Below are 27,878 nucleotides of genomic sequence, written 5' to 3' on the forward strand. Positions count from 1 at the left end.
TAGTTGGTACAGACTTATCTCATGTTTTTTTCTTGTAAGGTGCTGTTAACAGATGTTCATAATCTCACAGTTACACGTTTTGATGTTCTAAAATGGGAAGCACCGTCATGGAACCCAAGAGCAAAGATTCCTCCAAGAAAAACTCGAAGAAAAAGAGACTCATTCGATTAAATATGCCCGTAAGTTCTCAATGTTAAAATTTCCAGATTCAATTGGTGTTTTGAACAGCCTTTGGGAACTCGCATGTGCTCAAGGCTATGTGGGCGGGGTCCCTATAAATGTTGACATATGAGACACTTGTAGCGTCTGCTCAGCAGTTAGCTTCTCATAGATATGGATTTAAATACAGAAGGCAAGAGATGGCTAGTGTGTTAGGGGTAATGTTACAATGTTCATTCTATGTTTATTGACAATATTTGTCAATTGTGCTTCTCTAAAGGCATTCACGTTTCTACTTTGCCAGGGCACCTTCCTAAGTGTATGCATTCAGGAAGAGTTGTGTTTATGTAGACCTGTATTTTTTAGCCAGATGTTGTACAGGAATAAATCAAAGCTCCTCCTTCAAACTCAAAAACTCACCTCCACTTCCTGAATGTTGTAGCAAATACCTAAAGCCCATGAAGGAATTGTATATCTGATCTGTATATTGGTAGTAGACTCAAGAACTACAACTACAAGAAAATCAAGATGCCCAAAACACACAGCTCATTTAGCTCTCCTCCGCGCTGTGCTGTAGAACCTTTGAACTGAGGGATACAAAAGGGGCTACTCCCATTGTCAAGGAGTACACTTCCCCCTTTTCCCCCCCATCATGTTGTGGTTTCATTGCCTTATGTCCATAACCTCAAAATTAGAACATGAGATCTGTGAATTTCGCCTTCCACACACCAACTATCTGTGATTCACTGTTTTGCGAATACCTTGTAACCCCCTGATTCAGCTTGTTTACCCGTGGCACAAAAAAAAAAGAGGAAGTGGAGGAAACAGCTGTAGAGGAACGTGCCGCTCTGCCCCCCTGAGTCATGCCTCATCCGACCTGTTGCAGCCAATGGCAACCGCCGCAGAAATATTTATTCAATTTCCACCTCTTGTTTGCATTGTTTTGCAAGCTGTGGTGAGTTGTGGAGCTCGTCAGTCGGTCGAGCTACTGGAGTGTGGCTATTCCCCAAAGGCTGATCTGTGTGAAGTAGCCGTCAGGAATGGAATGGCACTAAACGCTCATTATACATCTATTTCACATGGCCTCAGAGCTGTGTCCTGAAGGCATATAGCTAGAGGCTAGGCCACAATGCATATAACACATGATTTCCTAGTTTCAACAAATAGAATAAGACCCCACTTAGAGTGTATTGTTATATTAGTACATTGCTTTATTTCATTTTTATTTAAGTCATTGCAATGAAGTAGAAGATGTAGGAGACCGGTGACTAACCTCAGTATGGCTAAGCACATCTTTGAAGCCTTGTCTTGGTGGGGTGGGGGAGGGGGAGCACAATTGGCAAAAACAAACACATTTTATTAACATCAGTTTTCTCCCTTTGAATATTTCATAAGATTACACAAGAAATATAATGTTTACATATGTCATGGTTTCAGATGTATCCATGACGATCGGAAGCTGCATTGTGTTCTTGTAGCCACATGCTATCTCGTTACCACTCTGTGTTGTCTTCTGAGGGTAGCTGAGAGGATTTTCTCATCATTGCCAAAGGTCAGCTACCATTTGTGAAATGTCTGAATGAATGAGTGTCCTCTCGCACGGTGTTTGTAAGTGATAGCAACTGTTTTGACTAGGGCTGTCAAGAGCACGGAATCAAGCCCTCCTCTCAGGCCACTGTGTAAGAACAGAAGTTCCTGCAGCCTTGTGATTTACAGAATGCAGTTTGGTTTTAAAACACTGGTCATCAATCTCTGCTTGCTGTAGAAACCGCCACTTACCTTGCGTTAATAATGTCCTGGTAATGTATCCTATAAGCCTTTAAGTGGCAATGATTAAGATGTGGCCGGCTTAAGAGAGTCTGGTGGGGAATGTCCCCTGGGTTCACCGCATCAGTCTTGTCTATAGATCTAAAGTCCAGAGGTTACACCAGGTCATTAAGGTATAGAGAGTTGGATGAGGTACTGTAGAATGCTCCTATATTCGCATTTCTGGTGCCTTACTCCGGTGTGCAATAGTCAGTTTCACAACGTTAACTCTGTTATGATTATGAGAAGTACTCAACCGATATCTCTCAGGCTCTGTGAACAAGTTGAAGTGCTGATTGCTCTCCGTCTCCACAGGACCTCTCTGCCTTCACTTCCAACCTGCTGGATGGGGAGACTGACAGGAAAGAAAAAGATGATATGGCAAAGGTAATACTCATCCGGTGATTTGAACATGTTGGTGTGTGTGTTTGTGTGTGTGTGTGTGTGTGTGTGTGTGTGTGTGTGTGTGTGTGTGTGTGTGTGTGTGTGTGTGTATGTAAGTGTGTGCCAGTCTGTATGTCTCTGTCTGCCTGTTGTGTACTTGTATGTACTTGCAGAGGGTGTGTATGTCTTTCCTTTTTTTATATATCTGCGACGTATTCCCAGACCGGCATCATCCTTATCATGGGCCAGTACCATACCACACATAAATACTTGCATGGAGCCAGTGGTGAGGCAGGCCTGTTTTAGTGGAGGCTATTAATGAATACAGTGGTATAACAGACGGGGGCACAGACTTATAACAAGGGCCTTGGAAATAGATCTCGTATGACACTCTAGCAGACATTACAGTGTTGCAGTGGGTTTGAACGTTCAAGTTGGGCAACAGGCTCAAGACGGACAAAGTGGTTAAGTTCACACATGGATGACATGGCCACTGTTAACTTAAGGTTGGTGGGTTTTTTTTTCGGAATTGATTTCTTCTCGATTTTGTTTAATTAATCAGAGATGAGAAGCTATTCTGCTTTGTTTAAAAAAATATTGATATTATTTAGATCTGTATCGCTTTACCCGGCTGGCCCTCAGCTGATGGGTCCCCCCTTTGAGCCCAGGTTCTGCTCAAGGCTTCTTCCTGTTAAAAGGGAGTGTTTCCTTGGCCCGTCTCCTTGGTGATTGCCCTGGGGGGTTCAGGGTCAGGGCTCTGTGCAGTGACTGGAGACAATTTCAATTGTTAAAGGCACTATATAAATAACATAGCATTGAATATTATATAACTGCATATATTTCAAGATCTTCTTTTGACTTATTCATTTAAATACCTGACCTGCCCTTTTTCCTGTCTTCCATTGGCTTCTGCCGTGATCAGCTGTTAGTTTGTGCTTCTCACTTGTTGGTCAATCTGGTTGAAAGTGTCTGTAAAATGCATAAATGTAAGTGTAAATGTACTGTATCGGGTATAGGGGCTTTTGATTTAAGGCTTCCTTGAGCTGTACTGGGTCACTGTGTTTTAGACATCATGGCAGATGCTCTATGAAACACATGCTTAATGTCTGAAAATAATTGTCTGATCACCCTACACTGGCATTCACGTACTTTTATGTTTCATCTGAAGCTAAATTTGAATGTATATGATTACATATACAAAGTAGGTGTTAATGCTTCATCTTAGCCCCGGTACACCTGTGTTCAGTCTTAGCCCTGGTACACCTGTGTTCAGACAGAGCCATAGGGCTACACCTTAAATGTCTGAGAAGACGGGCTGGCGGATAGGTTTTTCAGAATATGTTGATTTACTTGCCAATTTACTTTAAAATCTTAAACCTGTTTCCATACACATCTTTAAACCTGTCCAAACACGCTGTTGCCTGAGTGAAGGGTTGATAGCAAACAAAAGGAGGGTGTGTCTTCTGCGTTTGACAGATCCTGTCTTAGGCAGTTCAGTACTGATGCATTAGATTAGGCCCAGTGTTATGCAGTAGCAGGAAGTTAACAGGCATAGCAGGAAGATTAGACAAACCAGGGGAAAAGGCACATCCTTTTAAAAAGGAATTCTAAGTATGCATAGTAAAGTGTATCACGGTGTAGTGTATCAATAGTGTAGTCTACATGAAGCCACTGAATGCTTTGTTTAAGACAGTGGCATCAGCAGTCCATTTTTATCCCTCATATGACTTCTCATGACTGAGCACTCACAAACGTATCCTTGGCCCCTCGTTTCAACTGTGGGATTTATAGCAAAAGAGTTAATACATGTCACACTCAGGTCAGGTTTTAACTTCATATAGCACTGTTTATATTAGAGGCTGAGTCTGTGCTCAAATAAAATACAGCAAAGGTACTGGCTGCTATATCCCCCGTGCCTTGTGTTGTCCGCAGGTAATGTGAGAAATCTCTGAAAGCTTGATGCCTCTGTGTGTTAAAGTGCACCCAGTGCACCCAGTGCAACTTTATATAAACATTCAATGAAAAATAAACATTCGATTTCTAGTCTTTTTTACACGTAGTAAGTTTCAATAACTCCATACCATTACATATCGACATTCAAGGAGCAAAGATGAGACGTCGTTGTGTGGTGAGAACTGATAGAAAATCGTAAACAACAACAATCGCCGGTGGGGAGAGGCCATTTTTCCATTGACTGGAATCCTGCTTTATTTATTGTAGGTTACAAAAAATAAAGAAAATGGCGGCGATTGTTGTTGTTATCGATTTTCTATCAGTTCTCACCACACAACGACGTCTTATCTTTGCTCCTTGAATGTCGATATGTAATCGTATGGAGTTATTGAAACTTACTACGTGTAAAAAAGACTAGAAATTGAATGTTTATTTTTAAGCCTCGAAAGTTGCACTGGGTGCCTTTTAAATTAATTCATGTGTGCTTCCATCTCGATGCCTCTGTGTGTTATATTAATTAATATGTGCTTCCATCTCGATGCGTCTGTGTGTTATGAATTAATATGTGCTTCCATTTTGATGCCTCTGTGTGTTATATGAATTAATATGTGCTTCCATCTTGATGCCTCTGTGTGTTTTAGGAATTAATATTTGCTTCCATCTGTGTGGTGTGTACGAGCACACACTGTAAATATAATATCACAGAAGTGTTCAAATAGAATTCGGAAAGCTCCCTGTCCGAAGGGTCAAATCAGGCTCAGATACTGGTCAAGCATGCACCAAGCCAGTAGGCATCTCTGTAATTCCTGCCTGTATTGCAGGCAGCTGTCATGTTGGTGTGCAGATTATTTGTGCATTTTCCCAGGGCGAGTTTCCATTAAGAGAGAAATTGACCATAATAAAGAAAAGCCAACAAAGGGCCTAAAAAGAAGCAAAATAAGTTAATTTTGTTTGATGTTGCATATGTTTAATCAACCGCATGATTTACAGTGCACAGAACGCCTCTGGGAATATAAAATATTGCATATCCTGTTTCTGTATATGTCTAGGGTAGCTCTTAACTCTCAGTGTTACTCCTGTGAACATTTGAGCAGAACAAAGTCTCTACAAACAATAAACTGAAGTAAAAGGCCTTAAAGGTCTTAAAGCCCCAATATGCAACAATTATACTTCAGGATTAGGGTTAGGATAAGCAGTTTAACCTTAAAATAACAGCTTAAAAAAAATTGGGGCGCTACAATGACTTTTAATATGGAGAATTGCGTCCGTGCCATTGCGATAGCAGGGTCCATAGGCATATAACTGCGTTCTGTAGTTTTGCCTGCCGCAGCCCGCCGACCTGACTTGTTTACTTTCTGCCGATCTACACTGTAAACCCAGACAGTTCTACTAACTCATTAACATTATGTATTCAGTACTTAAAACCTGGTATTTAGTTGACCCAACTTAAAATGTATTAGTTTTCTGAGCAAGTGCAGACGTTTTAATTGTATAGGAATGTATTTGTTTGAGTTAACATTGCCTGATAACTCAAAAAATGTTAGTATCTGACGTCATCAACGTCGTTGAGAACACCATTGCAAAGCTCTTGCGATGAGAGACGGACACAGCAGACTTAAGGTAGAGGAGTCGTTTAGTAATCCAGAGGTTGGAAGGTTGCTAGTTCGATTCCCCACTCCTCCTTACCAAGGGTATAAGTGTGAACCTCTAAACTGCTCATGATCTATGAATGCAAAATTCCTTGTCAATCGCTTTGGATAAAAGCGTCTGCTAAATCACAGATGTAAATGTAAATGCAGTGGCAACACTGGGAAGGCGGTCGACCAATGACAGTTCTCTCTACAGTAAAACTTGCGCAAGAACTTGGAACGTAAGGAAGATACCCTTTCAAAAACTTGTAAGGGCGTAATAACTAGTTTGAGAAAGACCCAGAGAAACACATATATCTGACGAGGCTAAATTCTTTACGATTTTGGAATAATATGAGTTCAGAGAACTCAAAAATTATGAAAATGATAACACAAAAAATCAGAATAGCCGATGTATAATTTTTGAGTTAAGTTTACTTAAAAAAAAAAATATATGTACTCAAATTTTCTTATTTAATCGGTTACATCAAAAGTTTTGAGTTCTCTGAACTTGTTCAGGTTTACAGTGTAGTAAGTAGCTTATTTGCCGTCTTGCTTTGTCTTATGTTGCACTTACTTGATGTTTGACAGTGTAAGGACAGTCGTTGAGTAACAAGTTTGTCATAATGTCAAAGTCAGCACATTTCAAGAGATTTCGTTAGTTTTAGCTGCTAGCATACCTTTAGCAAATAGCTATTGTTCCGTTGTGCTGCTTTAAAGGCTAATTTCTGGCGTAAATTATCAATGAGCAGTTCAGGAAGTTAATGTACATACCTTTAGTTAAAGTGGACATATTAATGGTCTTAAGCTGGGTATACAGTTAAATCTTTTTCCTCTGCTTCTCAGGGAGAGGGTAGCCATCACTCTGGAAGCCCCACTAAAGGCTTCTTTGTGAGGGGCTCCAGCCACCGGCCCCCAAGCCCCATGTCCGCCCCCCCTCGCACACACACCAGCCCGGGCTCACCCAAATCCATCTTCCCCTACCCACCCAGCGCTGCCAGCCACCAAGACTCGCCGCCCAAGTCTGCCCGTCGCCTCAGCTTCAGCGGGATCTTCCGCTCGTCCTCCAGCAGCTCAGCTCCTGCCAGCCTCAAGCTCTTCTCCAGGTCCAGAAAAGGTAAAGGCTGTCTCTCATTGCTGACCCATAGTGTCATTGGCCAGGGCTGGACAGTCTTATCCAGTAAAGGGTCAGTGTCAGTCCTATCCAGTAGGGACACACCTGATAAAGACTGACCACTTACTGCAGCTGTAATCTTAGATTAGCAGGTTAATGGTGTGGTGGAGTCTCATGTATGTGAGTATTATGATTGAAAAGAGAAAGCCTGAAGCAAGATAGGCTCAAGATACACTACCACTACCATAATCAAATACACAGTTTTCTTTGTTGACTTTGTATCATTTAACATAATTTTCTCTTAGGGTATGATCTGTGTGGTGCTAAAACCTGATCGTCAACTATTGTTTAGAATCTCCCCTGTTCTGAGTTTCCTCAGATGTGTTGGCAGTGTATTCGGAACTATCATATCATGCTTGTGTGGTGAGTGAAAAGGGGTTTGCAAGACAATATTGCAGGCTTTAGTGCATTTATCAGGATGTTGTGGTTTCCTGACTGACTCCCAAGAAAGCTCTGACAGGATGCAGTGAGGTCAAGTCTGCTTTACTTTACAGCAAGAATAAGACGTGGGACCTCCGTGCGTTTGTGTCCTCATGTACTCCAAGGTTGTTTTACATACATGACACCCAGAGAAGACTGGGTGCACGTTCAGTGGTCCACAGGGATGTTGTCATGACACCCAGAGATGACTGGGTGCACGTTCGGTGGTCCACAGTGATGTTCACACAAACATGCTGAGCATTTTTCCTCAGGCAGAAGAGATTTGTTTGGTGTATCTTGTGAAAACCTACTAAGATGCATTTTAGTGGCAGCTCAAGCAGTACAGTGTGCAGTATCACAGTGTATAGTATCACAGCATAACAGTAACAAATATGCAGTGTATAGTATCACAGCATAGCAGTTACTAATATGCAGTGTATAGTATCACAGCATAGCAGCAACTAATATGCAGTGTATAGTGTCACAGCATAGCAGTTACTAATATGCAGTGTATAGTATCACAGCATAACAGTTACTAATATGCAGTGTATAGTATCACAGCATAGCAGTTACTAATATGCAGTGTATAGTATCACAGCATAGCAGTTACTAATATGCAGTGTATAGTATCATAGCATAACAGTTACTAATATGCAGTGTATAGTATCACAGCATATGCAGTGTATAGTATCATAGCATAACAGTAACTAATATGCAGTGTATAGTATCATAGCATAACAGTTACTAATATGCAGTGTATAGTATCACAGCATAACAGTTACTAATATGCAGTGTATAGTATCATAGCATAACAGTTACTAATATGCAGTGTATAGTATCATAGCATAACAGTTACTAATATGCAGTGTATAGTATCATAGCATAGCAGTTACTAATATGCAGTGTATAGTATCACAGCATAGCAGTTACTAATATGCAGTGTATAGTATCACAGCATAGCAGTAACTAATATGCAGTGTATAGTATCACAGCATAGCAGTTACTAATATGCAGTGTATAGTATCACAGCATAGCAGTAACTAATATGCAGTGTATAGTATCACAGCATAACAGTAACTAATATGCAGTGTATAGTATCATAGCATAACAGTTACTAATATGCAGTGTATAGTATCACAGCATAACAGTAACTAATATGCAGTGTATAGTATCATAGCATAACAGTTACTTATATGCAGTGTATAGTATCATAGCATAGCAGTTACTAATATGCAGTGTATAATATCATAGCATAGCAGTAACTAATATGCAGTGTATAGTATCACAGCATAGCAGTTACTAATATGCAGTGTATAGTATCATAGCATAGCAGTAACTAATATGCAGTGTATAGTATCACAGCATAACAGTAACTAATATGCAGTGTATAGTATCATAGCATAGCAGTTACTAATATGCAGTGTATAGTATCACAGCATAACAGTTACTAATATGCAGTGTATAGTATCACAGCATATTAGTAACTCATTTGCAGTGTACAGTGTTCAGCACTCCACTGGCCTGTGGGCTCCAGCACCAGGGACGTGCACAGGAATTTTGAAGGGCCATTGCTCTGCTCTGGAAAAAAGGGGCAACACATTCATTTGTCAGGGTCGATCTCTAACCGCCGCTGCCACGCCCCTCCCCCTGGACGCATATTCCGCGATTATTTTATCAAGGCCTATGTAAAGTTCTGCAGCTGTAAAACTATAAAAAAATATATATACATATATATTTCCTTCGAAGGGGCCACTTAAGACGAGGAGGGCAAACGGGCAGTCCACGTCCCTGTCTGGCACTATCACTCCACTGGCCTGTGGGCTCCAGGCAGATTTTTTTTTTCTGAAGGAAATAAATGAGAGGACTGCTGAGAGACTGAGAGTAAATAAATGAGAGGACTGCTGAGAGACTGAGAGAAAATAAATGAGAGGATTGCTGAGAGACTTGCTTCCGCCTCTTTTTTCATCCAGTTTAAAATTTCAGCAAGTTCTCCAAAAGAATGTAATAAAAGTAGAGAAAAAAAACAACAGTGGTCTGTTTTCCTTACCTCTTTATGGCCTTCCCCAGTAGTCTCTCAAGCCAAGTTGTTACTCGATGATATTAATTTATGGAGGTCCACTTTACTCAACATTCCTGTGCCTATTATTTTATTATAATTATGGTACAACCCATGAATAAGCACAAATAGCACTGAAACATTGTTTTATCCTCCATTATGATGAATAAAGAGCCAGTGTGTCTGCCATTCTACCACATCAGGAGTTTGGGGTTTTATTTCTTGCATATAAAAAAAGCTTTGTGAAAGATTCGGAAGTTGGAAGTTTGCAAGTGGTAATAGACTGTTAACGGAAAACAAGCTTTCTTGAAAGTCAGTTCTGATTTCATAATGTTATGCAGTACACATTAATTATAGCTTTTTCTGTTATCTTGCTGTACTTTTAGCTGTAGTGAAAAAGAGGTTTTCATTGCAGGGACTTTGTGAAGACATGAGTCATTTTCCAACGCAGTTATACGAGGTAAACCCTTTTGGAATTGACTAAAGGAATATTCCATTTTTCATAAACAAAGCTTTTGGTAAACATTGTTTCCTCTGGTTGCCTCAACCTCACCAAAGCTCTACATCCACGGGTCTGGGCGCATGCCATGTTTCCGGATGGTTCTGTAAATGGGTGTGGTGGGGGTTTGTATGTGTTTCCTGACTGACTGACTGACTGTTTTCCTGGAGCGGAATAGTGGTTGTCTGTTGTGTCAGATGTAGCCTACTAAAGCCATCAGACAGAGGACAGCGGTCTCTGGAACTTTTCCAGTCATATTTTCTAAAACATATTGATGTTGGTTGATGGATGGATAGATGTACTAGCTACACTGGCCACTAGAGGGCAATGTGTGTTATTTCCACATTGCAGTGTGCTGATAATGGTAAGTAATGTTGGTTGATAACAATCTTTTACACACACAACATTTTTTTGTTGCGGTTGTTTGTTTCTAATTAATTATTCATATGTTCAAGTTTAGAGGGCAGACTTGAAGCACTTCAGCTGCCTTTGACTTTTTGGAGTTTAGTTGAATCACATAATGTTTTTCCTGAGCATATACTATACGAATGAAATATTAGGCCTGTTCTATCAAGTGAAGAAAGTTTGTAATGCTTTACTTTCACTTTTACTAATACTACCTTTGGCCAATCTTTCTACGATATGGCCTTGCTGTGACATCAACCGAGATCCATCTTATACTTTACCACAAATCTGAAAGAAAGTGCCCATGTGGGTTGCTGAAACTGAGTCTGGTTAGAGGAGAGAGAATCCACATTTTGGCTTGAGGTGGGGGGGGGGGGGGGGGGGGGGGGGGGGTTGATGAAGGGGGTGACGGTCATGAGGAACACATGTGCCCCACTGTCAGCTGAGGTAGTCTCAGCACTATTAAAGGTCACTGTCCTCAGAGTGGACAAAAAGGAACCTGCTGTGTTGGTGGTGGGGGGCTGAGCTGAACTGAACTGAACTATGATAGGTGACTGACGATGATCGTAACAGAGGAGTGGGGAATTAAGCAGTGGCCTTGCCTTGTTTGTAGTCCATATGGCTTATTAACCATATTACAGTGATTCGTTGAATATTATTCTGTTGATATATTAATCTGTTGATATTAACTTATCATTGTATGAATTGGCATTTCCATATGGGTCTGGAAGAATGAGTGTAACGCATGAGGAACAGAAGGCAGAATGAAGAGACACACAGATACATTTATGCAAATGAGTTTGGCAATGGGCGGGAGGAGGGCGGAGACTCGTGTGGAACAAGCCAATGAGGCTTCTTCTCCCATCTGGCCGCTGTCCTTTTACAGTCCTGTCATGCAGGCTATTTTAAAGAGACACACAGCTGCACCTGACCTGATTTTCCACACACGCCACACTGGGGTTCCCACCACAACATCACAGAGGCAGCAGAGAGAGAGAGAGGGAGAGGACCCGGCAACAGCAAAGCACAGCCCGGCCACACTACAGTGGGAAGATGTCTTCAGTGTTGTGAGGTGTCCGCTCATGGGAGAAGCCCCTTCGCATCGCTTCGACATGAGGAATTTCCACTGATGATCCATCACTTCGTTCTGTGCAGTCATGCCTTTTCCTCGGCCAAGCCACCAGTTTTGCCATTCTGCTGTGCTGCTGGACGAGTGTGCGAGTGCCACGGTCTGGGCCGTTATCTGTCGGAGGGACAAGGACGCCACGGAGCTGGGGTATGTCACCACCGCTGATTGATGAGCCTGCTGGCCTCCATGGGTGGCTCTTGGTGTATGCAGTGAAGATTGGCTCACAGCAATCTCCTGTGGCCCAGAACTTATGCAAGAAGGCATTTCATATTACTTTAAAAGCCACAGATCCCCAGGCACTTTCTGAAGAGGCGCCTTCAACCCAAACACAGGTTGAACCCCAAACACTAATATTTAACAGGCTGAATGCAACCAAGAGGCACATGCCTTAAACATCCACTCCATCTCAATTCTGTGTGGCAAAGCTGGAAATGTTCACTCTTTGGTAAGGGGAGGACAACAACAGTTCTCCCATTAGCCTCTGTTCTGGCCACCACCCAAGCTCTTGAAGACTTTACGGTGAGCGTTCAAGCACCTCACAGGCACCAGGTCAGGCCTGTAGGGGTAACACCTGGTTAAGAGGGGGTTCCTCTGGGCTGACACTCCGGGAACGCTCTGCTGTGTCCCTTCGTCCCATCCCGTCCCGTCCCCTCTTGACCCAAAAGGGCATGCTCCATCTTCACCCCCGGCACAGAGTCCCCGTCCAGCCATGAAGAGGTTCGGCAGCCTGCGGCGGAGCAAGAAGCGCAGGGAGGAGGAGCGCGTTACGGGCCGCCGCCTGTCGGAGCCCCCTTCTCTGACCGGTAAAGTAGCACGCTAGCCTGCGCGTCATAGCAATACACACCTGCCTTAGCCGGCCTGACTGGATTGCAGAGCAGTAGGAAGAGCCAAGAGATAATGTTGTCCAATAAAAAGGGCACAGTAGTGCAGAACCACTTGTGTATGCTCACAAAGGGCCGAATGTCTGAGGTGGGCTGAGTGAGACGCAGGTGTGTGACTATCGGTAGCGTAGGACATAAGCTACTCTGAGCAAGGGCTAGCGGAGCACAGTGTGGATTACTGGTGAATTCAGTGCTTAGCCCTGGTACTCGATGCTTCTGCTCAGGAGCATTCCCCAGCTCTAGGGAAGGCCTTTTGGCCTAACAGCTTGAGAGGGACAGAATGAGAAGCATTTAAAACATGTGGCGGAATGAGCATGGTCCTATTGACTGCTCTTGGGTGACGATGTGAAGGGACTTTGGTCTTCATTCATTTGTGTTTCAAGCTAAAATAGCACCATAGCAAGATTGCTTTATTTCTGTCTTTTCTGTTTATTGCTCATTTCAGGTGCATCCCTCCTGTCTAATGTATTTCCCCACTAAATAGCATGGCTATATTCTGTACTCTCATTCTAATGTCTTTCCCCACTAAATAGCATGGCTATATTCTGTACTCTCATGCAAATGTGATATTTAAGGGATAACGGGCGAAGAGCTGTACAGTTCTACAAAGATAATGGACGATGCGGGGCAAAGAAAGAGTTGCTCCGCGAAGTCCATTATCTTTGTAGAACTGTACAGCTCGAAGGCCGTTATCCCGCTAATCTCCCGTTTACAACATTCAAAAATGTTTTTATTATTATTATTATTTAGAATTTCCTTCATCTTTAGGAAACTTAAAATGCATAAAAACCTGATGAATTCTTGATTTGAAGCCTAGTGCTCCCGTTAGAGAAAGTAGTGAGTTTTTTCACACAAAAAAAACGTTACGTTGGTTGTCAATGGTAACCATTCAAGAGCATTGATATGGAACGGCGATTTAACTTTTCTACTGGGACTACGTCCAAGGTGTCCATCTATACGAACTTAATGTACACCCCATTAGCCAATCAGAAAACAGTATTTCGTTCCAGAGGGAGATAATAGAATTTCTATTCCTGTAGCTGGAGTGCTTTGCATGCACCCAAGCCCTGTTGGTAGCATGCTGTCCTAACTTGTCAGGTAAGCATGTTAGCTGTATGTATTGGACTGAGCTGTCGGCAGACAGCGTGTTGATTTCTTTACTGCTCTTCTCCTTTGCTCATCACATGTGTTTGCAGAGTCCACTCAGAGCAGTGGCTCTGGTTTCAGATAGACATGTGATTTAGGAGATGAGCAGCCAAACCGGAGCATGACCCAGTTCCCCCTAAATAATGGCACAGTGAGATCATAGTTACTTGAAGTTTTGTTTGACACCTTCAGTTTATTTATGTTTTTGTTTTTGTGACCGCTCCACCTGAGCTTCCGTTTTCTTATGGCAGAGCATGACATATCAGTGTGCTTATGAATATTTGTATACAGATCTATACGTTTAGCTTTAATACGCAACAGTGTTTGTATAATAAACCAACCCTAACCCTAACCCTAGTTGTAAAAGTCTATAGTGTTATAATACATAATACGGTGTGCTGTGTTCTTGATTGTGTGTGTGTCTGGGGTGGGGGGGGGGGGGTCTGTAGTCTGCACTATGGCAGGCATGAGACAAGTGTGTTAAGTATGTATGTTAAGTATGCAGTGGCCTCTTGCTTGTGGACCTGATGACTCCTAATCAGCCCCTGCCAGGGACAGTCAGGGAGCCCCTCTCTCGGCACAGGGAGCCCCTCTTTTAGCACAGTGGTGCCAATAAAGCCCTGCTGCTGCAGCGTCTGCCTGTCAGGTGTCCAACACATGACACAGGCACAACTCCATCACGTGGAATTTAAGCACTGCAGGTTTTTTAATAGCCAACTGGGGCTTGTGTGTTATTCATACTGACTGTGAGGCTGGCCTTTCACGAGCCTACGTCACCGAGGGCAAGATCCTGGGGTCAGGCTGACCTCACTCCCATTCGTACTCATTGCCCCTTACTCTAGATCATATCACTGAGCCTTCTGCCCCTGTCTATATACGTCCTCTCCTCCTTTCCTCTCTCTTATGCGCTCTTTTCCCACTTTCAAACGCAGTATACTGTATTGCTCACTTTATCTCATTCATTCTTTTTTCTTTCCTCATTCACCTCTCATACCTCTTACTATCAATCTATCACGTCCCATTTCAAACAGGTCTTTTTCATTGATGGTATTGCTCACTGTCTCCTTCTCTCTCATGCACACATCAGACTGCTGGGGGATAGCTGGTGTCCCCCCACCCCCACCCCCACCCCTACCCCCGGCCTCTCTTCCTCATTGTCACATGTTTCCTATTACACTGTGACATAATTCAGAAAACCTCAGTTGGCCCCCAAGGCCCCTGTCACCCCCACCGATGACTGAACCCCCTCGTATTCCCTCCCCCATTCAGCACTGCCATGACATTTGCTGTTAGCCAAATAAGAGCAGGGCCACATGTGCTGGGCGTATATAATGACGTGTTCCTGAAATGCCAGTGGAATCAGTTGACAGGTCTGGTGCGTTTTGAGTGTTAATTGATGTTTGGGATTATGGCAATACTACTCATACTTTCCAGAAGTCTGAAAAACAAACACACATAGAAGCTTAACTTTTTCATTTTTTTATTTCACCCTTACAATTGAAATACCTTGCCGGAGCAATAGATTTGCACAAATGAAATGAAATCTTAAAAAGAATCTCATTGGCTCATTGACTCTGCTGCAACACTAGTGTCATGCTGTGGTCCACAGTAGGTGTTCTTGTTTCCACCCTGATGCCACAGTCAAATTGGCTTTTGACATAGATTTTGTGTCAGTGCCAAAATGATTTTGCAGTTATAGATCAGAACCCTGCAAGGTGTGTCTGCAGGCAGTGTCGGGACTGCAGCAGATCCATATCGGTCACCAGTTGTTAGCACATTGGTGTGACAGTGACAACTCTCTCTTTCTTCCTCTATCTCTCTCTTTCTCTCTTCCTCTCTCTCTCTCTCTCTCTCTCTCTCTCTCTCTCTCTCTCTCTCTCAACCAGTCACTTACACAGCGAGGAAGTGAGGTACAACAGAGCAGTGGACTAGCCTGTGTGTGCTTCAGTGTGTGTGTGCTTCAGTGTGTGTGTGCCTTAATGTGTTCTTAAATGTGTTAAAATAAATACTGGGAGTGTGCTTAAATGTGTGTGTGTGTGTGTGTGTGTGTGTGCCTGTGTGTGTGTGTGTGTGTGTGTGTCTGTGTGTGCTACAGTGTGTGCTTCAGTGTGTGTGTGTGCCTGTGTGTGCTTCAGTGTGTCTTACCTGCTCCTGTGGAATGCGTGCGACAGCGGTCAGGGCTAAAATAAGATGCCAGCGTGGCGGAAATTAAGCGGGCTGCAGAGAGCTGGCATTCGCCTGCTAAATGTCAGGAGATAGCAGGGATTCCAGCCACTTCTCAAACAGCCACATGAACAGACAGCTCTGGGGCTGTCTCTGGGAAGCCTGATAACACTCACATTGTCTGGTGGAGTTAACTACTGATTAACGCACATCCGTGAATATTTACATATGCGTTAACTCCTCTGGTTAGCCACTTTTATACTGCATAGGGAATATAAGGAATAAGGCATTATTTTACGGTACATGTGTTCTTTGGGAGTTTGTCAGCAATCCTTAACCTGCTGAGTTACAGGAGTCCTGTTGAATTCCATTTCTGTCACATTCATCCTGTCTCTATTTGTGTTGAAGGTATCTAGTAGTCCTGCTGAGCCACGTCACTAACAATACTTCAGAGACTCAAGGGCAGTTACAAATATAGGTGGAAAAGGCAGTCGCCACTGGAAGTTGCTAAGTCAAAACAGGAAATGATGACACGGCTCTGAGGTTGAGCTGTTGTGTCTAGGCTAGACATACTTATACAGCTGCTGTAGTCTTGCAGTGTGTGTCTTTATGTGTGTGTGTGTGTGTGTGTGTGTGTGTGTGTGTGTGTGTGTGTGTTTCATGTCACATTATGTATGGATGAACAAACAGGTAGCATATCAGACGGCCGTTTTTTTTCTTCATTTTCCGTCCTACCTTACAGCTGGTAAATAGTGGCGAAAGCAAATGTAGAGGCCTCCTTTCATGTCTTAGAGATACAACAGCTTCATCAGCCTCTCTTATGAATGCTTGACCAGTTTTGTTTTATGCCAGTTTTGATAAACACACCTGAAACCTGTATTCTTTATTGTACTGAAGTAGGGACACACATAGTTCACCACATGTCTTATTTTGCTACCTGTAACTTTCACTTGAATCACTGTCTCCCAAACCTAGTCTCTGTGTGTATCTGTCTCCCAAACCTAGTCTCTGTGTGTATCTGTCTCCCAAACCTAGTCTCTGTGTGTAACTGTCTCCCAAACCTAGTCTCTCTGTGTAACTGTAATTCTGCGTTGTTAATGTGGCAGCATCTCTGTGTCTCCACAGCCTCGGGCATGTCCTCTCCCCCCAGCACTCCGACCCAGACACCCAGCCCGCCGGCGTTTTCCGTGGAGGCCCAGAACCCGACCCCTGAGCGGGGGGAGCCTCAATCCCGCTCCCCCTCAGAGAGCACCCCGCTCTACAGCCTCCCCTCCGTCTCCGCCAGGCCTCCCAGGTCTACCTCACGACAGGTAAAACTACAGACACTCTGCCATTTGCTTTGGTTTGACAATGTTGTAAGTCTTTAATTGTTGGCAATCTCTGATGGTGACCGTGGTGTTCTGGGGTGTTGGTTTCTGGTTTTGGTCAAGTCAATGCCAAATAATGCCTCGTGAATCAAGCCAGTATTTTCTGGGCTAACCAAAAACAAATCATCTGTTTTCCGAGTATAAAACCTTGTGTTCCTGTGGGTTAATCCGGTATAGTCATTATCTCCTATTCACTAAGTGCATTTTCAGGCTAATTTACCAGGAGGGATTTGTTTGAATGGTGCACACACACACACACACACACACACACACACACACAAACACACACCACACAGAGATTTACACACGGCATGAAAACGGTTTGGACCGGATAGTACTCAAGGCTCTTCTGAGCTTGAATAGCTTGATGCAGGCCATGTCAACACGGCTGAGTCAGTGTGCCATCTGTTCTGATGGGCTCATGTCCCCACTCTCCATTCCACTGGCTAAAACATGAGCTTCAGAAGCGTCAGCAGCACAGCACACGCCACAGCTATGCTGCTATGCTATGCTTGTTCTCACCAGGCAGTTTGAACATAATTAAAATGCCTTATTATGACAGTGTAAGGAGTTTGCATATCCCTATTGGCTAATGACATGCACACTCAGTTCCAAAACATTTACTATGACTTGTCAGGAAAATTGTGAGATTGGGTCTGATGTGTACCTCAAGCAAAGGAATTTCACACATCTTGCCCGTGCAGATCAAAATGGAAGCCAGCCTGATTTATCACCTTACAATCCAGAGGGTGGCACCGATGTGGAAGGCTGGTTCGGTGTTTACCGTCAGAGAGATTGATTGCCAGTGGCCTGCACATCTGCAGCCTGGCAGGGGAAAACACTGTGTCACTGCGCTGCAGTATCTGTGGCGGCTGTAGAAATGGATGTTTTGTTTCTATGTGGCAACATGAACCAGTAGGCTATTCCCAGCGCTGGTATCCACACAGTCATGCTAAGGTCAACATGATATCCTTGGGTGTTTGTTCCTCCCAACGCAACATAAATTAAGATGTACCAGCATAATTAATCTACTCTGGCAACCCCTCTTGCGTCATATTAATTTAACATTCTACACACAAATTCAAAAGAATGGAGGCGAAGTCATTACTTAGATTGTTAAAAATGTCCAGTACACTATTGAAAATGTATGTTTTTTTGTTTATTTTATGTATTTATTTTATTTATATACACAGTCAAAAAAAAATATTCTGAATATTTCATGCAAATATACCAACAATTGCAGCTTTGTTTGTTCAGCCTATAGGTTTGTGATTAAGTGCTAAATATCACATTATGTCAATGTATTAGTATGGTAAAGATGCGTCATTATGACAGCGTAAGGGCTCAGATACACATACGCGTTTTTGTCAAAACGGGACGCGAGCAAATGCATTGATTCCTATGGTACGGCGCGTTTAAAACGTGCGCCCCTTCTCCACCACGCGTTGCGTCTTTGAAGCGTTTTTTAGGTGCGCTTAAAAGTTGAACTATTCTCAACTTTCCAGCGCAAGGCAGGGAAGCGCACCGCTTCTGTTTTGGCCGCCGCACTTTGCCAAGGCGTTACTGAAGCGTTTCTGCCTGAAAAAAGACGCGTATGTGTATCTGAGCCCTAAGGAGTTTGTCATATCCCTATATCCTCCAGTAATGTGACTCATCACTACGTCCATGTAGTAGCAAAGAATGTTCAGTTGAGACAATACTTATTGAAACTAAAGCTATGATTATATGTAGTCGTGGGCTACATATAACCTGTATTGACCTGTAGACAAGCAGTACACACCGGACTTGAATTTCGGAACCTCGGGCAGGGGAGGCGGGCGGGCTAGAAAGGTGAGGTTTACTCAAAGCACACAGAACTGTAGCCTACCACTGGCTGCCGTTGGGTATATCTTGAAGCGAATTGCACAGGTAACTCTTTTCGTTCATAGAACGAGGGTTCAAGGGTTATATCTCACTGACAACCGTAAGTGTTATGTGTATTTTACCTTTAAGGAAGTGTGCCTGACTCGTAATAGTTTACCTGGTTGGAAGTTGGCTTGTTTCCCATAACATTTATGCCATAATATGTGTTTGTTGTGTGTGTGTGTGTGTGTGTGTGTGTGTGTGTGTGTGTGTGTGTGTGTGTGTGTGTGTGTGTGTGTGTGTGTGTGTGTGTGTGTGTGTGTGTGTGTGTGTGTGTGTGTGTGTGTGTGTGTGTGTGTGTGTGTGTGTGTGTGTGTGTGTGTGTGTGTGTGTGTGTGTGTGTGTGTGTGTGTGTGTGTGTGTGTGTGTATAACACTGCCATGGGGACAAGGGGCGAGTGCAAACATGAATGAGCACAAGAGTTTCACTTGTCCTTCAGAGTAACTTCAATCATTCCTGTAAACGTGCACGGATGAAGCCCATCGTTTCTTCAATGTTCCTGTTTCCGTTGTTTGACAAACTTACTTTCTTACATTTTCTTGGTTTTACTTTAATGTGGAACGGGATCCGTAATCTACAACAGGTTAAGAAGTTTTTGTTCGGCAGTGATCTAAAACCCGTCTCTTGTTCACAGGTCTCTGGATTATTCGAAGGCATGCTGGACAAACTTGAAATTCAAGGTGAGCATATTTGTTCAGTGAAGATATTGCAGTCTTGTCTTGTTTATGAATAGTTTCTTACCAGAAAAGAGCCCTTTTGTGGAATACACAGCACATTCAGAGTTTGTTGATGGTTCAGTGTTTACGCTTTTGAATTTGAGTGACTCGAACAGAAATGAATACCGCGGACATCAAAGAATTTGATACTTAGTATTGCAACCATTTGCAGTCACTTGCGAGGCTGGAAATATAATGCTCTGGAGATATTGCACACAGTGGTGTATTCAGCCAGCAATAAGAAACGTGATATCAGCCTCCCAAGCTTATTTTTATGAGAATTCAATAGGCCAGGCTGCTAGTACCAATCAAAGAACAGCAATGAGCTCTCTCAGATTATTATTTGGTGAAATACTAATTGAATCATACGCTACATTGGTCCAAACAGTGTTATCGTTACATGTTATAGCCTACCTGGGTTAGGGTGAAGGTTTTTAACTTGCTGTAACGAGCGGTTGAATACATACACTGTAGTATTATTATCAGTTATCTAAGTACACTGTAGTATGGGCTAGTAGGACCAAGTCAATTATATTTAAGGGTTAGCTAAACACTGAACGTAGTTTTCAGTGAAGACGCTATGGTAAGGCAGACATGTGTTGAATTACCTGTAGTGATTACACACCGTTGGGTTTCGTATGCCTGTAAGAGTTTCTACAAAGTAAAACGGAAATGCCATGTTTGTCCAGTATGTGTTGTGACAAGACTAAATCAAAGCAGAAAAGTGCTTTGTTAAGCAATATTTGTTCCCACAGCATCTGAGGTGCCAGAGAATGATATGTACATTCACTTCATGAAGTCTCACAAGTGCTATGATATCATTCCCACTAGCTCAAAGCTAGTGGTCTTTGACACTTCCCTACAGGTAAGTGCTACATCTTTTATCACAGAAACTTCTTGTCTCTATCACTTTACGATACCTTGTCAAACCTCAGTCTAAAGTATGATTCTAAACAAAGGCTACAGCTTTCCTGGTTGGTTTATGATATTCTTTCTATACAAGAAAGTTAGTCTGTTGTTGGTTAATGTTCCCAGGAAGTACAGGCTGAGGGCTAGTTTGTCTCTTTGAAGTGGGTGGCATATGGTGATAAAACTGGGTTTGCCCAGGTTAAACAGTAATCATGTGTGAGTATTAACCTCTGTGGCCTTGGGGAATGTGACCCTTTGACATAGTAAACTACAGATTTTTCACAGTCCAAAGGCAGACTTTATCAGATGGATATAAAGCCTTCCTGAGCACATTTGTGCCCTTTCTTTGATTTCCATACACATCAGTTCCTACTGCAATGGTAAGCTGTGACGGTTAAAATGGAGAATTTAATTGAATCAAAAAAACGATTAATTCCCTCTGTCTGTGACGTGTTCTACCAAAAGCCAACGTATTTAATCCCACACATGAATTATGTGCTCTCATAAAAAAAGAATAAATGGTTTGTGCTCTGTGTGTTTTGAGTTGTGCTTGCCTCTCATCCTGTTTTAAACCCTGTCAGGTGAAGAAAGCGTTCTTTGCTTTGGTGGCCAATGGGGTCCGAGCCGCGCCACTATGGGAGACCAAAAGGCAGAGCTTTGTTGGTAAGAGCATCCTTAGTTACACACGCATACAAAATAGACCCTGTTGTTGTTAGTTATGATGAGCTATACAATAATCCTTTGCTCCCACTATTCAGTTTATATTCATTTATATAGCAAGCGTCCTGAAGTTTGGTTGTCATGCCGATTTGCATTAGTCATACATTGTTGGGCCTTGTCCTTGTGTTCAGGGATGTTGACCATCACAGACTTCATTATCATTCTGCACAGATACTACAAGTCACCACTGGTAATCCAACTCTCCACTGTCATCCGTTGCATGTTCAGTTTGTATTGTATGATTTATACCAGAGTCCCTCACCGTGTTTTATTTCACAGGTGCAAATATACGAATTAGAGGAGCACCAGATAGAAACGTGGAGAGGTAAACAGAAGATGTGTATGATGACTGTTATTAAGATAATTACACTTTATATAATATGATGTGGCTCTTAATGGAAATGAGTGATCATAACAGTTCTGTTCTTTACTTCCAGAGCTGTACTTGCAAGAGACTTTCAAGCCATTAGTCAGTATATCGCCTGATGCAAGGTAGGATATATGCTCATTTGTCCAACTTGCATTGTGAAATCCATGTATCATAATCCAGTAACAGTATAATTTCCAGATTTCTGAAAATAGGCATTGAATACAGTGATTCTTTTTGTTGTGAAGCCAATATAATCTCTAGGCTTTGCATGCATGGCTTGTCATGTCTGAAAGGCAGTGGCAGGAGCTGGTGTTGTGTGGGAGCAATGTGAGTTGGCCATATGCTGCAGTGTGCCTTCAGCTTCTCTCATTCAGTCATTTATTTGCCTTCAACTGTGGATGTCCTGGTCAATATTGACACTCTCAAGGAATTGAAAATGAATTATGCCAAGGCAGCATACAACTGATTCATCTCTCTCTCTCTCTCTCTCTCTCTCTCTCTCTCTCTCTCTCTCTCTCTCTCTCTCTCTCTCTCTCTCTCTCTCTCTCTCTCTCTCTCTCTCGATATGCCTCTCTTTTGTGCTGTGTTGTATACTGTATTCAAAGCAAAGGCCATTTAAAGACTTGTGTTCGTGTTCGACAGCTTGTTTGATGCTGTATACTCACTCATCAAAAACAAAATCCATCGGCTTCCCATCATTGACCCGGTGACAGGCAACGCCCTCTATATCCTCACACACAAGAGGGTCCTGAAGTTCCTGCAACTCTTTGTAAGTGAGGAACACTTCACCCTTGGCTATATTTGAAGTTCGTTTTTTGTTCTCCTGATATACTGTATCAAAGAGAAGGGGCTCTTGAATGTTGTCATTTCACTCTGCTTTTTCGGTTTCAGAAAGGATTCATAGTAATGTACTGTATACTACGGTGTTGGCAACAGCAGTCTGTAGTTTTGTACATGTTCCCCTATTTGTGTGTGGCATGAATTTTAAATTTTTCCTCTACCACAGATGTGTGAGATGTCAAAGCCTGCCTTCATGAAGCAGACGCTGGGTGAGATGGGCATTGGTACCTACACAAACATCGCCTTCATCCACCCAAACACACCCATCATCAAAGCTCTCAACCTGTTTGTTGAGAGGAGGGTGTCTGCTCTGCCTGTTGTGGATGATTCAGGTAGGAGAGACAGCATTCAGCACGGATCTGTTTAATTATAGAGCCTGTGTCGATGCAGCTGGTCCCAATTTAAAATGGATGATGTTTTTCTGATATTATAATGTTGCAACTTGATTGCGTCTTACTTTTTCTTACAGGAAAGGTTGTCGACATTTATTCCAAATTTGATGTCATTGTAAGTGTTTTCTTATCTCTTTTGAATTGCTATTAATTCCATGTATGTGCATGAATAGTCCTTCATCTCTCTCTCTCTCTCTCTCTCTCTCTCTCTCTCTCTCTCTCTCTCTTCCTTTCTCTTCCTTTCTCTTTCTCTCTTCCTTTCTCTTTCTGTCTGTATTTAGAACCTGGCTGCAGAGAAGACCTATAACAACTTAGATGTGACGGTGACCCAGGCTCTTAGGCATCGCTGGCAGTACTTTGAGGGCGTCCTGAAGTGCAACAGGCTTGAGTCCCTGGACACCATAGTGGACAGGATTGTCAAAGCAGAGGTGAGAGCATGAACACCCACTCAGCCCAATACCTCACCTATGCATGGACACTGGAATTGTGTCTCTTTTTGTCTGTCTCCCTCTCCACAGGTGCATCGGCTGGTGGTGGTGGACGAGCACTCCTGTATTGAGGGCATCATCTCTCTCTCTGACATCCTGCAGGCTCTGGTTCTCACCCCTGCAGGTATAGATGCTCAGCACTCCTAACCCCTGCCCCTCCCACCCCACCCCACCCCGCCCCCCCACATCTCAGACGTTGCTCTGCCACCCTCCCGACTCACCCTCTTGGCATTCGCCTCACCCTCCAAGCCCTCATGCCCCATCCACTCCTTCCCCTCAGTCTCAGGTACAGCAGTGCCCGCAGAGTTGCCGTGCCAGCCTGCTGTTTGTGCTCTGTGCCCGTCTGTATTTATGTGGCATGAAAGGGCCTTGGCCTGTGCCAGTGTAGGAAGCGGTAGAGAGAGATGGCAGGCATGAATCTCTTTTCTCTGCACGCGGGGCCATGGTCAGGTCAGGTCAGGTTTTAAATGGCGCAGAAGCTCTGTTGCGTGGTGTGATTTTATAGCCATTTGAGGCCATTGCTTCCGGTCTTCTTGGATACAATCAGTGTGTGATTCAGATTGGCATGCTTCTTGATAAAAGGTGCTGTATTGGCATTGAACTGTAATAAGCCCTGACTCTCTGTACTCACATCATCCATCTTATTTCCCCTTAAGACATCACATCCAGCATTCCTCTGATGATGAACACTTGTGGGCATACACAGTACATAACTTCATACATAACATTATACAAAACTTTATACATAACATTATACTCAACATTATACACAACATTATACATAATATCATACATAACTTCATACATAACTTCATACATAACATTATACAAAACATTTTACACAACATTATACATAACATTATACAACAGTTACATCCAGTCGAACAATTTATTAAATTCTGATTGGACAAAAGGCATTCCATGAGTGCCATTTGATCCATTTCCTAACCCCATGACTGACAAATGAAACTTTATAAAAAGGCTGCCTGCAATTCCGCTCTCGTGCTTTGAACAAATGGAATGTTGATGTCCTACAATTCAACGGATGAATTACATTAAATGTGGAGCGATTACTTGTGGTGAAGGGTCAGAGTGGGTTTGGGCCAGGATGGACTGCCTCTCCAGGACCTAACTGTTGTGTAATTAACATTTTTCAATTACTTCTCTATCTTACTTGGGCTTTTTATACAGCCTTTTTTAAGGCAGGAATATTGCACCTTTATTCTGCCTCACCCTTCGGTATAAAAATTGACGTCTGTGTAAAAGGGAGAGCCGGCATGGTGGGATAGGGATGTGACTCAGCCTAGCAGCTTACCAAAACGAAGCAAGACTACTGTGTTGTCAAAACGCACAAATCTGGCATGATAAGCATTAACATATTGTACAGGATGCAGTTCGGTTTTCAACCTTGAGTCTCTGTTAAGGTCTGTCAGGTTCGTCGCCATATTGATAACAATGTCAAATTGATTAAACCACGCGCCTCCCTGAAGTTGGGGATATTTCAATTCAAGTGGCATTCTAGTGCTATTTTCCAAGTTGGAAATATCAGAGTTCCAAGTGGTCTCGAAGGCTGCATTATAGGTCAAGCTAGATACTACGTTAAACGTCACGCCTCTGCTCCCGGCACGCTAGCATGCTCTATTAAAACACACACTGGGGTGGCAAAATGCCCCCTAGGCTGGGTTCTGTGTAAACACGAAGGCGGCATTAACGGCAATATAGCTCTGTTTAAAAAGGATTTCTCTCTTTGTCTTTGTATAGGCGGTGACCCAAAAGAGAGTGTAACAGAGTGAAATGGATGCTTCTGTAAACCCGTGGGGAGAACGCAGGAGCAGCAACCCAGCCTGGTGGAGTCAGACAGGTTGGTTGATCCCTGATACGCAGCTACCTGAGACTGATGCCCTCAAGCCTGCACCCACACCTGGAGTAGGCCCCTCCTCAGTCCACACTGGGGGTGGGGGGGGTTGGGTGGGGGTGTCGTAGGATGGAGGCTGGATGGACTTCCCACTGTTTCATCCTCCAGCCAGATCAGGCCTCACCTGGATTGGATTTAAAGACGGATGTGACTCATGTTGCTGCTTTTGGTCTCTTTGTACTGCTAACTGGGCTAGGTGATAACCCCTGCTTCTACTGTAATTGTTTATTGTAGGCACATATATTATGCTGCTCCGTGTTTATACCTGGCGATTGAAGCCAGTGACTTTATGCTGCAACATACTTTTACAAAACTGGCTTGGAATGCATGCTTTATTAAAACATTTGAACAAAACCAAACACATAATATTTTACAGTTGACTCTACATGAATATGTCCAATGGTGAAGACACTGCAGAAATCATTTTGGCCGAATGAGGTTGACTTCACCCCAGTGGCATGTAACTACATGGTTTCTGAACCGCTGAGATGTTTGAACCAATGTTCAGCAGGCAGAATGGCAAGCACTCTTTGATCTCTCTGTGTCTCTTTGCTTTGATGGTCCCATGGCTTTAAAACTCCCAAACCATCTAATGTGGAGGCCAGAGACTGCAGTCATTGTTAACGGACACATTCTTCACCTGGAAGTCCTTTTTTACCTCCAATAGTCCAGTTGTGTCTGTGCCATCTTGTCCGTGTCCATTACATTTTGTGCCTTGGATCAGTGTGGCTTCTACAGTGAAGAGGAGGCTTGTGTGAATTGTGTCAATGTGTTTTTGTGTTGTTTTTTTGTTTTTACGTTCTTGGAATGTGCACATTTTTTTTTTAAGAGACGTATGCTTTTGAAAGATTACTTTTAAGTTTTATTTTTGGATAGTTACCGTCATGCGAGTGTGTGTGTGTGTGTGTTTGTGTGTGGCTACTGTGTGCATTCACTATTGCTGGAATAACACTATTAACCTTTAATGGTTTGTTGTCCTGCCCCACGCACTACAACGATGGTAATGATGGCCAGTGATGCAACTCCAGCTCCTGCCTGTAGGGTGTGAAGGGGCAAGACACACTGTAAATATGACCTCTTGGCAGAGGAGTGAGGGCTTTCTGTTTTCATCTGTAAATATTGTTATGTGGCATACCATGTCAGATTTATTTTCTTTCCCAAGAGTTAAACAGTATAAAGGATCAAAAAAGGAAATGTATTATATGTAAATAAAATGTTTAATTGTCCTCTTTACTCTTTATCATTGTCCAGTTTACCTGCTTACACACTTTCACTGTGCTCAGTATTTTACGTAGGTATGAATGAATAGACCTGCATTATTGAAAGGGTTGCCTTGGAATAACTGATTCAGGGTGCTGTTTCCTACTATCTTACCTCAGGGTTGAAAAAAACACTGCCTGAGGTTCAACAGTTCAGTTCTTACAAATGACACCACTGCCTTTTACTAGTCCTGTAGTAGCCTGGATATAATAACCTGTGTGGTGTTCATGATCACAGTTTAAAGCAGCACTCAAACTCCTCTGAATGCTCCTCTCCCTCCTTCATCCACAGTGTGACATTCGTGCACTGAACTGTTTTATGTCCTATGCAGTAAAGGTACATTTTAATATTGGAGGCAGCTCTTCTAATATTAACTGTGAGCAGAAGCAGTATGCATGCAGAAGGCTTTCAGGTTCTTCTCAGAGATGTGTCACACGTTCCCTGAGACCCACTCTGAAAACTGATACTGTGAAGGCTGCACATGTGACGGAGGGAGATCCTATTTGAACAGTGCCCACTTGATGGCAGCACAGCCCTATTGGTGTAGGTGGTTTTGCCTTTCATGATCCTTGGTGTCTTTTCCAGAATCATTATGAAGGAACAAACTTGTGGAGTTGTGTGTGTTACTTGTGTTGGGAACGGAATCTCTGCACCTGACTTGTGTGTTTCTAGTTTGATGAAGTTCACGAATATGGTTTAGAATCTATACAGTATTTGAAAAGGACAGCACTTAAGCAGTTGACAGCTTTTGGATACCAGTGCATGCAAAGCGAACGTTAAACATTTAAATAAATATTCAGTCAAAGGTCAGGACATTTAACGAAATTCAAGGCATGCAGAGAGAGAAGGAAGGCCAAAAGGAGAGGAAAGAGGTGTAAATAGAGATAGATTGAAGAATAGAGACAGAACATGAGAGAGATGAAGAGAAAGAGAGACAGACAATATAAAGTGTGAGACTGGTAAGGTGTTAAGAACATAAAGATAGAGTTAAAGAAAGAAAGATTGGTAGTCATTATGGTAGTGGTTGCTAGAATTTTGCTAGGGTAACTGAGGTGGTTGCTAGGGTGTTGCCAGGGTAGGCATTGTGGTTGTTATGGTAACTGAAAGCTAGAGAGAGATCAAGAGAAACAGGAGAGAGAGTGAACGAAAGATAGAATAAAAGAAAATTAAAGATATTGTTAGATATGATAAACAGA

The 27,878-nt window shown here is 42.9% G+C and overlaps 1 protein-coding gene across 3 annotated transcripts; it reads left to right on the plus strand.

Annotated features, from left to right (window-relative positions):
* prkag2b (protein kinase, AMP-activated, gamma 2 non-catalytic subunit b) lies at positions 1-26,648 on the plus strand. 3 transcript variants are annotated; one of them, XM_080837037.1, is made up of 16 exons: positions 1-179; positions 2,281-2,352; positions 6,777-7,047; positions 16,929-17,113; positions 19,707-19,752; positions 20,544-20,653; positions 21,279-21,360; positions 21,549-21,607; positions 21,697-21,742; positions 21,855-21,909; positions 22,430-22,556; positions 22,794-22,959; positions 23,097-23,134; positions 23,301-23,447; positions 23,538-23,631; positions 25,269-26,648. In XM_080837037.1, the coding sequence occupies exons 1-16, from the start codon at positions 93-95 to the stop codon at positions 25,298-25,300; spliced, it is 1,617 nt and encodes a 538-aa protein (XP_080693163.1). In that variant the 5' UTR covers positions 1-92; the 3' UTR covers positions 25,301-26,648. The 3 variants fall into 3 exon arrangements, 2 of the variants coding, with proteins under 2 accessions (XP_080693163.1, XP_080693162.1); XR_013968618.1 differs by lacking the exons at positions 1-179; positions 2,281-2,352; positions 6,777-7,047 and adding an exon at positions 11,445-12,416 and having other exon boundaries at positions 23,538-23,793; XM_080837036.1 differs by lacking the exons at positions 1-179; positions 2,281-2,352; positions 6,777-7,047 and adding an exon at positions 11,445-12,416.
* Positions 26,649-27,878: the final 1,230 nt, after the last annotated feature.

The sequence above is a fragment of the Sprattus sprattus genome (assembly GCF_963457725.1).
Source record: "Sprattus sprattus genome assembly, chromosome: 4".
Taxonomy (NCBI): domain Eukaryota; kingdom Metazoa; phylum Chordata; class Actinopteri; order Clupeiformes; family Clupeidae; genus Sprattus; species Sprattus sprattus.

Coding starts and splice junctions, on each gene's coding strand:
- prkag2b (XM_080837037.1), top strand. CDS start 93: ATGGGAAGCACCGTCATGGAACCCAAGAGCAAAGATTCCTCCAAGAAA. Junction 2,353..6,776: donor AAAAAGATGATATGGCAAAG/GTAATACTCATC, acceptor TCTGCTTCTCAG/GGAGAGGGTAGCCATCACTC. Junction 23,632..25,268: donor TCTGGTTCTCACCCCTGCAG/GTATAGATGCTC, acceptor GTCTTTGTATAG/GCGGTGACCCAAAAGAGAGT.